Raw genomic sequence first — 15,650 nt, 5'->3', positions numbered from 1 at the left:
AATCTACCTGTCTTCAATTTTTTTGATATATTTAAAAATAATTATCATTGTGAATCTAAAACCTGAAATGAATCCAATCCCTTCTGAATAAAAAAGTGATTTTTCTTTGCCTCTTTTATTCACGTTTTAATGTGAATTTCAAATTTTCTTTGGTATCATCAGAGCGACTAAAAATCTACAGGTTTTGAGACAAATACAAAAAAAAATCATGAAAAATTGATCTAATCCCTTTTGACAAATTAGCTCTTCAAAAGAGTTTGGTTGCAAAGGGGTTACATCCACTCCAAGAAAATCATTCTTCTTTAATTCTCCCTTATTGCAACATTCTTATGCGAAACTGAATTTTAATGATACCCTACCATGTGAACAAAAAAAATCTACCTGCCTTCATATCTTTTTTAATAATATTTTCCAAAAAATGATTTGTGGGATCTAACCCCTTTTGCAACCAAACTCTTCATTTGTTCATTCATATATCTATCGATCTATTGCCTTTTGTTTATTCATTTATTCACTTCTATTGTCTTTCATTAATATGTATTGTATATTCTGTTTCCCTCTTGTCTACGTATGCATTATGTCTCATATAGCAATTAATTTTAATCGTTTATAAATTCTAATTTTCTCTGTTTTGTAAACACCATTTCTCAGATATATCAAATCATTTATTGAGACACATACTTATTTTGTTATTTAACAATAAATATTTACCTGATTAATTTCCCCTCTACCCTCCGCTATTTCTATCAATGCCGTGACGATCAATGTGTATGAATGCCTCACTGCTATGTGAAGGGGCGTATCTCCATTTACATCAGAAATGAGAATATCTGCACCTCTGTTGATCAGGATCAAAGCCCCGTCTGTGTTGCCTGACTTGCAGGCGTGGAAGAGTGGCGTCGCACCTCGTCTGTCTTGTGCCTTGCATTACAGAACAAAACACAAAAAGTAAACGGGAACTTCGTTAACCAAACGTTTTATGTATAACCTTACGTCACAATATATACTATACATGTATGGTGATGTTTCATATTATAGTATTTGGTAATACTGGTACCCGCCGACAATTCTCACTCCGTAACTCGCTCCTCGTCATCACCAACAAACTTTTAAGGTTTCTTTTACTGGCAAATTTGCCTGTCGTATTTACATAAAATACTACAAAATTATTAATTTGATAGAAATCAATGACAGCGCTGTGATATCACTTGCGAATGAAGAACATCCATCTCGAGATGAAATAAGTTTTAGATGATGTCAATTCCAGGGGAGAGTTTCATGAAAGGACTTGTCGGACGATTTATCCGACAATTGCCATAGGAACTGTGCTTCTCAGCCAATCAAAATCCAGGAAAATTGTCAGATCGGACAACTTGTCGGACAACATGTTGATGAAATGCTCCACAAGGAGCATAGAAAAACTTTTTGTTGACACATTGCAGTTATATTACTGCTACCAAGGTAACAGTGCTTCAAAACCAGCGGTTGTTTAAGCTGTTATCTTGAGGATTATTTTTTTATTGAGACTGACATGAATTGATTATGAGTTCTTACTGGAAAGACGGGATCTAAAACTAGGCTTCTGCGACAGACATACCGGCGAAAACGGCTCAGGATCGACTAAAGTTATGACGTTATGTCCAATTACATGGCCATCGGTCGGTTAGGAATCGGTTTCGTTGGTGTGACTGTCGCTAACACCTAGTACCAATCGAACTCTACTTACATTGATGTCAATTTCCGGTACGGAAAGGAGGCGTTTGAAAGCATCCATGTTGGCCTGCATGAAGGCAAGATGAAGGGGCGTCATCCCCTTGGCGTCTTTGGCGCTCGCGTTTGCACCTGCATTGAGTAAGATATCGACAACGTTCTCGTCGACGGCAGCGACCTCGTCACCCTCTTCGTTCCCGTGTTTTTTGTCGTTCGGACTCTCATCGAGTTCATCCAGCATGTCCAAGGATTGACTCAGCGACCGAAGACTGCCGGCCTGGGACGATGAATACAACATAAAAGTTAAAATCAATATTACGTATATGGAGTATTTCAATCATGATGACAATTATACATAACTGGGAATGGTGGCTCAGTGGTAGAGCGTCCGCCTCTTAAACGGGAGGTCGTAGGTTCGATCCCCAGCCGAGTCATACCAAAGACTAATAAAAATAGGACCTTCTGCCTTCTTGCTTGGCGCTCAGCAGTTAGATTAGAGAAGGGTAATAATAACATATTATGTTATGCATGGCCCGCTGGAAGAGCAGTCTTATGATTGAAGTGGCTACCCTGGGTAAATAAGACGTTATTATTATTATACATACATACATTGCTTGCTCAACGGTTGAATATAATGTTTTCATTTACCTGATTACGAAAGCTATATTCAGTGAGTGACGTAACCTCGGTCATAATCGTCTTCATAATCTGATATTTGAAAGATTGTACTGACCACTATGGTTATTTAGGGGAAAACCCAAACAAACATGTTTTGCTTTTGTTGTCCCCCTCCATGTACTTGTTAATTTTTTTTAATTCCCACCCTCCTCTTTTTTCTTTGTATTCAAGTTCAATAGATGTATTGCATTTGTATTTGCACTTGTATGCTTTTTACCACTACTGGAAAATAAATTGAATTGAATTGAAGTATAACGACGTTATATTACTGAGGTGACATCAGAATCTAGGATATAACTCCTGCGATCCTTGTAGCTCTGGTCACGTGATGGCATTTTTGACCTATCATTGATTCAAATCTATATAACAAATGTAAAATAACGTTTTATTTAACTAGGGTGGCCACTTCAGTTATAAAAATTTTCTAGAATTGTCATAATCAACATTTTCCAATAGAAATTATGAACACTTGGCTAGAAGGCAAAAAGGTCATTTGGTACGGCTCAGCCGGAGATTGAACCTATGACCTTCCGATCATGAAGGGATAGTGCTACCACTGATCGTCGTCCTTGGTCAGTTTTTTTTATCATGTCTTTGGTACTGATGAGCTTATCACAATGACCTTATTCTACTCATCAATATTATCTTCATCATCATCACCATCATTGCCACCACAGCCATCCCCCTCCTCCTCCTCGTCATCACCACAAGGGCGACCTTTATCATTTTCATAATCAGCAACAGGCGATATTAGCATATCATAATCACTATCACAATGAACTCGTCCTCACCATCATGACCATGATCATTGTCATCATCGTCATCATCATCATCACCACCACCACCATCACCATCATCATCATCCCCATCATTGGCATAATATTTATCATCCATCCAACATCATCACCATTAATCATCAGCAGAAGCATCACCAACATGATGATGATCATAATAATCATCACCACCACCGTCATCACTTTTACTGTTCAACCTCGCGGTCCTCCTAGCTAAGATAAATTTGGAAAAAAAAACTTACTATGAAAGGTTTTTCCTCATCACTATCGACTAGCAGTGGAAGCTCAGACTTAAAGAATGTTTTCTTCTTGTTCTTCTTGTCCTTCTTCTTGTCCTTCTTCAAGAAACTCAAGTTCATTAGGGAAATCGAATGTCGGGGTCGCTGTTCTTCCTGTTCAGATTTTTCGTTTTCATCTGAATGCTGAGAATATGATGCTTCGGTCGGCATTGTAAAAGATGAAGCGTCTCCGCTATCATTGCCCTGTTTATAAGAAATGTAGAAATATTGTAAATTAACGAAATTTGGAAGGAATAGAGTTTAATGTGAAAGTATTTGCCAGTACATTTCTGATGACATATTTCATATCAATTCATGGCATGTTCGGTAATATTCACGCGATCACATACAGGCGATATATGGATATTGAGTTATCATTAATTATTATTATTATAATATTTTATTAATCCGCCGACATCTCTATACTTTTATAGGCATATGAATCTTAATCATACAGATATGCATAAACCAATATGGAATCAATTAGAAGTTGATCTAGAAATAGATTTGGCATGTTAGGGTTATCTTCTAGAATGTTTTCGATATCATAAGAATGATAATATCTACAACTACGTGTCATTGTCAGAACGACATGATCGATGAGCCACGAAATTGGCAGGAAAATTGGTCAGCCTTTTACATGATGTTGTGCATTTTGCTTACTAATCGTAACTCATAGCTGATGAATGCCAATGGGAGTTATCTTGGATTTGTAGAATGTACGAATCGGAAACACAACCGTATTCTTGATAGACTTGTGGTGTGAAAAAATCACAAGTATCGAAGTCGTAATTGAGAGGGGTTTCGAGGACGATTGTGTGGTAATTCGGCGACAGGGTTCGAAGTTCGAAACCGGTCAGTTTACTAGCTGTCGCCCTTTTAGTGGTTTATACCAAAATCTCTGTCTTGGATGAGAACTTAAACCGTCAGTCCTCTGGTTGCTTACGAATAATCAATCATGCCTTCTTAGCATCCAGACATCACCACCCGATTGGAATGTCAATATGCAAGATGGTCGATACTTTGGCCATCGACATGATCGAGCGACTTCCTTCAGAGGTTGGAATGGTCACAGTCATACCAACAAAAACGATGCAAAAACGTCCGATGGTGTGTCATTGGAAATAACGTAATATATTTGATTGGTCTGGAATCGTGTTCACCGGTCTGTCGCTGGGATAGGGACTGTATAAAAGATTTTAACTGCATTTGCATGTTTTACACTGAGAGCTTAGTTGGCTCAGTCGGTAAAGTGTCTGCCTGTCGAACCAAAGGTCGTGGGTCCGAGTCCAACCCGGGCGGATGACTGAAGCCTGCGTTGCGCGTAAACGTCTCTCCCCTGTTATAGATGCAGGCTATGTTACAGTGGAAAACACTCCGTCCCTTGGATAGGACGTTAAATGGAGGCCCCGTGCAGAGGAGAGTCACCACCTTTGCACGTTAAGAACCCTTTGCATTATTCGTATAAGAGTAGGAGAAACCCCGGTGTAGTGGTCAACCTAAATCAGCTATATTGGAAGGAGAGACCTGCGGGTCAGCTAGGCACAGGTGACGCCAAACAAATAATAATAATAAAATACGAAAATGACTGATAATGTCATTCTTACCCGACTCGGGCTTCCTCTGTCGATAAACCTTCGTATTGCTGCAAAGTGAAGAGGGTGCTTTCCACCTTCTCCAACGGCGTTAACATCTGTGAAGAATGCAACAATATTTGTATATTAGTACCGAAGTAACACATGCAGGATGGACAAACATGAATAGCAACCATATGCCAATACCGAGAATTCAGTTCCCTGAAAACCCAGCACACACTATGCGACCCGTTAAGACGCGATTTTTTTTTTTATTAAATCGCATTTTGCATTAATGAGACAGTTCCAAGGTACAAATTATTTTTTATGTGAAGTTCAGCCTAATGTTAGGAATAATAATCTCATAATTTTACTTTGCGGCTAGCCATAAGGTCGGAGTAATGTCCAAATCGGCTTTAAGTCGCAGCCGATTATAAGGTCATTATGATTTGGAATGGAATTTGCGTTTATTCCCACAAGGAAGCTCGAACATGTCTGAATTTTGATTTCCGTTATTCCTACCACTATTCTGAACTCTGATCGTCAAACAAAATTTTATTGGTCGGAATGCTCATATTACAATTTCTATGAAGTTCGGATCGCAACTCATCATATAGTGTGCGCTTTATGTAAATTGACAAATTATGCTAATGTTACAAACCAAATTTATGGATTTTTTTAAAGTGACGATGGTATATGTATATAAAAAAAAGGGAATTATTATTTCTCTGAACATGTCATGAGTTTTTGGACATTAGGAGTACGTCCAACCATGCACTTCGTTCATATTTTAACAATATATCAATTGAAGAAATGGTCGCAAGAAAATAATTATGCTATCATCATACATACCTGCCCCATACTGCAGCAGAAGTTTCGTCATCAGGATGTCATCGTTGAGGGCGGCATAGTGAAGTGGAGTATTATTCCTGACATCATGTTCTCTGATGACTGCTGCAAACCCTTCCGTACCGAGTTTACTAACCAACTCTGTCATCTTAACATGGTCCCCCATCTTCACACCTGCCACCACGCGTTCGATATACTGCATTTGATTACCAGTGCCATACCATAACTATATCATGCAGAAGAAGAAGAAGCAGGAGGAGGAGAAGGGGGAGGAGAACAAGAAGAAGGGGAAGAAGAAGAAAAAAAGAGAAGAAGATTAAAACTTTTCATTTGATTTCGATGAAGTAAAATTTTGCCATCTGATTTTCAAGCATGGATTTATTTCCAAGGCTTGAAGAACCAGGGGGACATTGCAGGGGACCATTTTATTTGAAGAGTCACAATTTTGTCATCATTACAACTACAATCATATGGTAAACTTGAATATGATTGAATGGTAAGCCATGTTACTATGGTCATTGCCATGATAACAGAGCTTCCATAAAGTAGTCGAGAGGTCTGGTCTAAGGAACCTGGTAAACACATGGAAGTCCAGGGTTCGATTCCCGACCGCGACATCTTGGGAAAGGTATACAATGCGCTGCTCTTTTATCATACATGAAATAAATGAAAACGCTTGTAAGCAATAGTTGTGCGCTTGTTAAAAAATGACAAGGCTAAACCATAAATAGATTTGCATGGGAACTTAAGCTTATGAAGACTGCTGGTTACTCAAAAACAAATAAATCATAACTATCATGGTCAAGGGAGCTTTACAATTGAATTTGGACCAAAATTGACAATTGATCATTTTAAAAGGCCTTTACACTGTGCACACTGTGCACACTGACCCCGGTGAGGCTCGAATGAAAATATTTCCAGTTTTCAATAACACCGTTCAGGAAGTTAACGACGACAATAGTCATACACGGCAACAATTAAAAATAGTCAAATATGACTGATTACCGATACCATAGAACGACAGAAGTTTACAGACTTTAGATCCTGGCTTTAAAAGAAGGTGAAGGGTGCAGTGGTTATTGCACAATTATTTGTGACGAATTCAAACAGGATATAAGCATTATTAAGTGGGTCATTGCTAAACAAGATAAACGAAAATCATATATACTACAATTGAGTGTATATATAAATATGAAAAACTACCAAAGCCCACTTGGCCAAATTGAGTTAGATATGGAATATTTGTTGCTTGTACATGATGTATATGATCCTGTCATGTGTCTAATTTTTATCCTGGAAATCCATTTATAAGTCGTAAAAGTGAAAAACTTACGAAATTATTCAAAATTGTTGAAGTTGTTGGAATTGTGGTGTATTTTCGTATATAATTTCGTAAATACTTCCAAGGCTATACATATCGTTTTCAAGGACAATTCCACTCCAACAACAAAGTCGATATGAATAAAAAGAGAAAAATCTCACACGCAAAACACTGCAAATTTCATCAAAATGAGATGTAAAATAAGAAGTTAAGGCATTTTAAAAGTTTCGCTCAATTTCACAAAACAGTAAAGTTATGTGCACATCCTGGTAGGTATGCAAATGAGGGTACTGATGATCATCACCCACTCTCTTTATTTTTAGGCCTATTTGATTATATGAAATATATATATATATATGTTTTCTCCCCATTGTCCTACGAAACTAAGTCTTATTTCTCCCTGAAACATGTTGAATTACCATTGTTTTAACATTTAATGACAGAGTTACGTCGGTCATTATTCTAAAATCTGTGGAAATTAAAATATCGAATAATTCAAACAATAACAAACAAAAATAGTGAGTGAGTGAGGGACATCATCGACTCTGTCATCACTGAGTTGTGTGTGCATATAAGTGTTTTAAGAAAAACAAGCAAAACTTTAAAACGTCATAACTTTTTTATCTTACATCCGACTTTGCTAAACGTACCCCCTCTCATAAAGTGGATGATACTGAAGGATTGTAAAATAAAAATCATGCATGTACGGTACATAATTCAGAATTGCAAATGAAAGGATAAACAGAAAAAAAGACCTTGTATACAGCCTGATAACATTACAAGAAAATAATAAAGAGACGAGAAATGCATATACATGTATGTCAATGCCTCACCAATTACGCAATCTAGCTCACTAGATTTTGTTGTATGCATGGAGGTAGAAAGAAACCTCCATGTTGTGTGTGAGGGTGAGTGTTTGTTTGCATTTTTATTTCAGTTTCACCAGTACATTCTTTACTTTAGTACATTCTTTACCTTTGTCAGTGTTTGTCAATAATCCTTCACATGTGTCGTCATTAGCAACGGTTTTTGAAAGCTGCATTATTGTAAACCATGTTTGTTATACATGTTATAGCTCCGTATTTCCACCGTTGAAGAATGGGGAGAATGGGTGGAGAGCAAAGACCAATGAAGAGTTCACTAATCTATCGACGTGATCTCCTTTGCATAATTTCTTTTCCATATCGAATGGTAACTAACAAACGATGCTGAGCGGCTAATCCCAACAAGGATTATATGGTAGATCCAACTGAAGAGGGAAGTTATCATAATGGTAACTTTGATACAACGGAGCTGGGTCGAGATCGTCTGAGACTTTTGTTAGGCGGGGCGGGCACGACTGCATATAATATCACCCCCCCCCCCTCCCCGGTGAAAGAATAGGGACAGTTGTTGAATTTCGATAACATATCCCTTTCTCTCATTTTCGTCCCGTTGTTTTATGTTTAAATGTGAAAGTCGATCAAGGGTTGGAATAAATCAGGCAGAAATCCCTCTAAAGATAATACCCCATCCTTACACCAATCTGGCATGACTGGCAACGAAGAGTTTAACACTGATATAACACTTCCCTGATCAGATTAAGGTTTCTTAATTCTCCCTTTCGAAGGAAAAGAAGAATAGGCCCCCACCAAACTTAATAACGAGAACTCTATTGAGCTTTTCATCAATTGCATGTATTGGTAATACCTTGGTCACATTTGCTCTACGGCGGCCGTACGGTGGCCGTAGATACCTGAATTCGAGAGATTTCTGCGGCGGCCGCAGAAAATCTGCGGTGGCCGCAGGGTCGACGTACGGCGGATTCCTACTTTTTACAGGCCGTAGGTGTGGCCGTAGAATTTTAATTCGGAGTTATAACATTTTTTCTTTTCTACGCTCGCCGTAGAAATTAGACTAGCCGTAGGCATGGCGTAGAACGGTCTACGGCGGCCGTACGTCGAGCGTACGGTGGCCGTGCGGCTGCCCTCGTGTTTTTCTTCCCTCCTTTCCCCTTCTCCTTTTGTGTTATCTGCTCGGGAGCCACCAGGCGCGTATTTATAATTTTGCACCTCGGGGGCCCGACCTATAATTTTGGCCCGTATGCATGTGTACTTTTCAGAAAAAAAATGGCGACCCCTCCTCGTCAGGCAAACAGGTGCCTTAAATGCATGTTGAATTATCATAATCACATGAAAAAGGGCAACTGCAGACCACTTTTTAATGATGACTTGATAAAAAGTAATTTCTATCCATGAATATGATGTGATACCACAAGAACAAATGTGACCAGGAAGCACAGACATAGCCCTTTTACCAGCGGCTAACTTGGGTAAAATTATTATTATTATCATTATTATCAGTATTATCATGGGGAGTTAAATGCTGATTTTTGTTGTTTCCTAGGGTGTAGTTCTTACTTAAGACTAACGCGTTTATTAACATCTTAACTTTATTCATACAAACAAGTTAACATGGTTAAGGGAGATTTATTTCATAAGTCCAAAAAAATAATGCGAACGCGATTTTTGATAGCTTGTGTATAGACCTGGAAATAGAATATTCTGAGAAGTTTTGTAAGCATGAGCAGGATGGGCATCTCTCTATCTGTCAGGGCGAGCTGAAAATTGTCTATATACCAAAATGACCCAAAGTTTGGAAATTCTAAGCATTATTGGTAATCATGAACAGGATGGGCACTTAAAAATTATTCGATCCGAGCGCGAAGCGCGAGCTGAACCTTTTTTATATTCCGTTCCAAAACTAGACATTCTACACAATTTAGGTAATCATTAGGTAATCATTAACAGGGTGTCCATCTAATTAATCATTCGATGAGAGCGCGAAGCGCGAATCACCCCAAAGGTCGATTTGCCCCCCCCCCCTTCCTAGGTCGAACATTACTGATCGTATAATATTCAGATCAGTGTCAAACATTAATTTGGCGACCCCCCCCCCTTCCTAGGTCGAACATCAATTTGCCCCCCCCCCCACTTTTATAACTCCCCCTTTCCCCTTTTCTCTTCTCTCCTTTTCAATTCTTCTTGTTTCCTTCTCTCTTTCTTTTCTCCCTTTTCTCTTTCTCTTCTTTCCCCCTTCTTTTTTATCTTCCTTTTCTTTCCCTTTCTTTCCTCCCTCTTTTCGGTGCCCCCTTTTCGCCTACCCGGGGGCCCGGGCCCTGAACCCCCCCCCCCTCCCTCCCACCCAGAATACGCGCATGGGCATGGTGCGACACTTTGAAAACTTTCTGAAATGAAATGTCTAATGTAAAATATCATGATGAGTGTGACAAGCAATTCATGGTATACTCACTGTATAGTCCCCCTGCGGCCGCCGTGAGGGCGCCTTGCGGACACCTCACGTCTTCCGTAGTATTTGTCAAAAACCTACGGCCAGCGCAGGGTCGCCCTAGGGCGACCGTACGTCATGATTTCAAGGACATACGTCAGTCGCAGATTTTTTTCTCCATAAATTAAAAAATACGCCGTGCGGCGACCGTAACATATGTGACCGCTAGAGTAAGTGGCCGTGGAAATTCTGAGGCGACCGTAGAATTGCTACTCGCCGTAGAAATTTTAAAATCTACGGCGGCCGTAGCAAATGTGACCAAGGTATAAACGATAGATACCTGAGCACTCAAGCATTCAGGATTCGTTTATATATTACTTTATTAAACAAAACTTGAATGGCTTCCTACGGACTGCATAGCGGATACATGTTGGGATGGATGAGGGGGTAGCGTTGCATCAATGTACGATTCAACTACCGTGCTAGTTTGTTTTGGGGCATGCTGATCTATATATTTGGACTCATTCCGCTGATGAACTTGGACCTCTTGTCGATGATGCGTTTAAACACAAAGCAATTGAACATGCATTTTACTTTATAGAGTTACCTTTTAACGTAAATCTTCTTAATCCTTATGAGCATTTAAGCACATCCATCCATGGACCTGTTTCATTTAGACTTACAACTAATGTAACTGTGCAATTATTGTAACTAGCATGGGAAACTTGATCGTGATTGGCTGCTGAGCGCTGTTTTTCAAGATAGCTAGCGAATTGGCAAACTTATATTATTTGTAACTCTTTATGAAACGGACCCCTGATCCTGATTCTACCGACAACGGGGGCCAGCAGACAGATATACGACACCATATTTCCGTACTGTCACTATTCCCGCATCTCTTTAACTCTTCTCCTTTTCCCACTACCCCTAGCTTTTTTCATTTCAATATTTTTCGGGTCGAGTTATATCTAGTCCTTGTCTGTAATCAAGGATCGAGTTACCAGCTCCTTAATTGCTGTAATCATGGACATGAATGATGGATGTGGTCTGAAGTGAGTGACCTGAAAATTTGTATAAACTTTAAAACCAACATTTAAAAAGCAGAAATGACTCTGAAATAAACGATCTGAAAATGCGGCAGTGGTGAGCAAAATTTGCCCATCTTCGTCACCTCGTTAATATGCTGCAGTCATTTGCATGATGTATCCACTACGGTGACCGTACAGCGTTCGTACAGCGTTGTCGAACACAATCTTTTATACCTTTCAAAACGTACGGTACCGTTCGAAAAAACAAATAGATAAATAAATAAATAAATATGGCCGTTTTCGACAAGCTACGCGAGCGCCCTTGGGGAACTGTGTCTGCAGCATTAGCAAGAGTGAAACATCCAGATTTGTGTAGGGATTATCCCCTCAGTTTAATACCCAGTTAATCCAGCACGGTAGAGGAAAGTTAAAACTTGCCTCGATCAATGATAGATGCATAACGCTCCTCATCAAGAGCAAGCAACCCCATTTGTGTGTAATTGTTTGTTGTGCCCACTCGGAGGAATAGGTGCACTCTATAAGCTTTCGACCGTATCAAATCGGTCACCAAAGCTTTCAGTGCATTCTTCGACTGAATGAAAACAAGAATTAAATTCTGAGACTTCAAATATAAAGATGTTTTAAGCCAATGCGTCGCTTTTGTTAAACCAAAAAAGTTCCAGACCGAATCTTTGTTGTTAACCATCATGTTTGCCACGAGATTGCCCATTCAGAACAGGGAGATTGTAAATGGTGGGGAAAGGGCATTGATTTTACCCATTCAAGAGGGGAAGAGGGGAATGGGTTTTACCTCAACGTCGAAAATCATAATTAACTTACACAATCCAAGAGATTAAAGGTTCTTGATTTTGGAGTTGAGAAGTGGTTAGACATATGTCGTAAAACGTCTTTATTTCACGTCACATTTACCTTTTATATGTCTTATACCATCAGTTCTCAGTCTGATTTATCCGAATAGACCTGTTTGGCGTCCAGGTACGCACCCTTTTAATTTTCACAAGTTATGAGGTGTAATTTGGTTTGTATTTGGGATTCAAACTTGTACGGGTTTTCAAACCTTTTTTTGTATCCCTTGACATGTTTTACTTTGTATGTTTTACTTGTCTAAATAAATACAAATACAAAATACAGAAAAAGAATTGTTAAAACAATCAATTTGGAGGAATTCGTTTGCTTTGTCATCGTTGTTATTTTGTTATCATTTGCAGCACGTGTTTATAGCAATCATAGCGACATTAACAGTAGCCTATAGTTTAGTGCACGAGGCAAGAGTGTCAAGGCTGTTCTTTGTAATTAAGGAATACATCCTGGAAGAGTTGTCCAATCGACTGAGACATTCATTACAATTCATGAAATTAGGGTAAAACAGAAAAGCACCACTTAATTAATTCATGAATATTAATGTTAATGCAACTCCAATGAATTGCATAAGGGACATTTATTTTGAAATCATACCCCACGTCTTACAGATAAAAGACTTGTTCAAATTCCAACATCGATTACATTTTCCCTCAAATCTATGTTAATATGATTAAGGTCGTAATATCATGGCTGGCAAAGGAAGCTTTCATCGGTTTCTTCAGACATAACTTAGATTAAACTTTAATCCTTAGAACGATGGGATTGGTGATGGATTTGTCTTATTAGTGTGGGTGGGGTCTTAGTTGTTATAGGAGCGGTTTCATAAAACTAAGTTTGAAAGCTATGTTAAACTGTATCACAAAAGTATGGCTGTATCGATCTCAAAAGGATCTGTACTTCACATCAAGGAAAAATAAAATTTACCACATGCACATTTTCAACAACATTTTTTCCCCTTGCATTACAAAAAGCTGCCACTTTAACCTCACACATTACTGTGAAGACAAAATCACCAAAAGAGATCATATACAAATAATATGTATTTTTTATTTTAAGTAGATATAATGAAATATACAAGGAAAACGGAAGACGTTTATCTGCTTATTCTTTTCAATTTATAATATTTACAAATATCAGTATTAACCTTTATAATCATAATATCTGCCACAGAACAAAATATTGTAACGTAACAATAGTGTTCAAAGTAAATAAAATGTTTACGATTTAATGGTAGTTTATTCTACCAACTGAACTGTAGCCATTATATCGCATAGACGAACTGACCTTTTGGGAAGATTACATTCCGAGTGAAAGTAATTCTCTATTCTATCGAGAGCATGCCTGACACATATCGCATAAATATATTTATTTATAATGTCACACATTTCAAATCAGTATGTTTAGCATTTGGGCAAATATTTTAACAAGTCTTGAGTATTCTTGTGACAACAGGGATTTGAAGATTAAAAAAAACCTATTATTGTTGAAAGTTACGTAATTTGAAATGACTTCTTGCGTTCATTTCTAAGAAGATCTTTTCAGCTTTCACTTTTCTCTCCCTTTTTAATTTTTTTATTTATTTGTATTTTGGGGGTGGGTTGTTTGTTTGATTGCGCCAAGCATACTAAAAATCTCGTCTCAATAATATCACACACACGTGTGAATGCTCTGCTACCATTTTGAACTGAGAAATGGATCGACTGATCATCTGCATTCCGTTTGGTCTCATCCTACGTGATCTAATCCTAGTTTGTCATCAACTGTTTTAAGTTTTTAAACAAGTTGTTTAAAAGTTTAAAACAATTACAAAAAACTTTAAACAACTTGTTGTTAGAGTGACAAGCTTAAACAAAGTGCTATTTTTTTTTACTGTGCACAATTTGAAATAGTTGTTAATATTTGAACCATAGTGTTGTTACAATAGCAGCACCCAAAGGGTGCTAATGAGTGTAATTATGCCAATTTGTGCATATTCAGGTGTTTAGTTTGGTATATATTTAGCACCCTATAGGGTGCAGAAATTATCAAAGGTTCAAATTTGCACCTTTTTAAACGTCAAGCATTATACACTTCTAATGTGAAAAGTTGCACCTTCAACAAACGAGTATTTAATGGCGCAAATAATAAAAAGGATTTTTTTTTTGCATATTTTTCAATATATGGTGCAGGATTACACCCCATAAGATTGGTACAAATTTTTCATTTGGGGTGCAAAAAAAGTGTTGGTGTGTGTACATGAAAAAGATCCAAACTGGTTCCTAATCACACCCCTCTCGAGTTAGAACGTTCCGACTCCTTTTGGAGCAAGATTTGCATTTTTAGAGTGCTGGCGTTGGCCTCTTGTGGAGCGAAAATGCCTTGAAATAGATGCACAGTTATCCTTTTGAAAAATAGGACAAACGTGGAAGAAGATAGAAAATCTCCATATATTTGTTTGTTAATTGCTATTTTTACTTCCTCAAAAAAGCAAGGCAGTAATCAAACACTCACCGATGTACTTCTCTCTCGAGAAAGGGAAGAAGCCTTGGTAATCGTTGACGAATCGTCATCATCGCGTCTACCGTGCTCACCATTCGTGACCAAACACCCACTCGACTTCGCCGACAACGTCTTCAGCTCAATCAGACGCTTGCTATCCGCGGTGTCTCGTCTCTTGTTGTCGCCGACGAAGTTCGGCAGAGAGCCGTTCATCCCCTTCGACGCCATTTCAACTTCTGAAGACTGAATCTATTCTTCATTGCATTCTGATCACCCTGATAACCTCGGATAGAAGGACAGGCAACTCGGTGATTACAAAGCCAAAAGAACCCAACCGTAACGTTTGATCCGCCATACGTCACCACTATGGTCAGTCACCAAAGATTCTCCAAATTGAGCTAAAATGACCATTCATAATTTAGGTTGTAAACATATCAAATGAACACACGTCATTAAACACTGTCTTCAACGTGCATCCAATACGGAACGATCTTATCACCTTGAATGCTATTTCATTAAAAGAAGAATCGTGATTAACCTGTTAATTTTCTCAATTGATATTACTTTTATTATTATTTATTCGGCAAAGAAAATCACAAAAAACAATGCATTTCAGTATTGAGAATATAAGATAAGAAACATCAACCATTGAAACGCCAGGGACAGAAAAAAGTTAACTGAATTACTTTGGCATAAAACCTCCTGTCCCAATAGGGCATTATTTAGCTTTCCGCAGAATGAATTGAGATTGCATTGGCGCTAGTGTATTGCAGAGTAAAGTAAAAGTCTGT

The 15,650-nt window shown here is 38.3% G+C and overlaps 1 protein-coding gene across 2 annotated transcripts in view; it reads right to left on the bottom strand.

Moving 5' to 3' along the window:
- Positions 1 to 15,650, bottom strand: part of LOC129258930 (transient receptor potential cation channel subfamily A member 1 homolog) — a 32,949-nt gene extending 17,299 nt beyond the window's left edge. The window contains exons 1-7 of one of the 2 annotated variants that reach the window (XM_064098504.1): positions 15,546 to 15,650; positions 14,872 to 15,142; positions 5,887 to 6,109; positions 5,068 to 5,153; positions 3,425 to 3,664; positions 1,727 to 1,987; positions 712 to 921 (exon numbers count right to left, since the gene is read on the bottom strand). In XM_064098504.1, coding sequence (XP_063954574.1) covers positions 712 to 921; positions 1,727 to 1,987; positions 3,425 to 3,664; positions 5,068 to 5,153; positions 5,887 to 6,109; positions 14,872 to 15,087 — 1,236 coding nt within the window. In that variant the 5' untranslated portion in view covers positions 15,088 to 15,142; positions 15,546 to 15,650. Of the gene's footprint in view, positions 1 to 711; positions 922 to 1,726; positions 1,988 to 3,424; positions 3,665 to 5,067; positions 5,154 to 5,886; positions 6,110 to 14,871; positions 15,327 to 15,545 lie in introns of those variants that run through there. The other variant, XM_064098503.1, reaches the window with a different exon arrangement.

This window comes from Lytechinus pictus, chromosome 4 (assembly GCF_037042905.1).
Source record: "Lytechinus pictus isolate F3 Inbred chromosome 4, Lp3.0, whole genome shotgun sequence".
In the NCBI taxonomy this organism is placed as follows: Eukaryota; Metazoa; Echinodermata; class Echinoidea; order Temnopleuroida; family Toxopneustidae; genus Lytechinus; species Lytechinus pictus.
The sequence above is the reverse complement of the archived record's forward strand: the minus strand, read 5'-3'. Positions and strand labels throughout refer to the sequence as shown.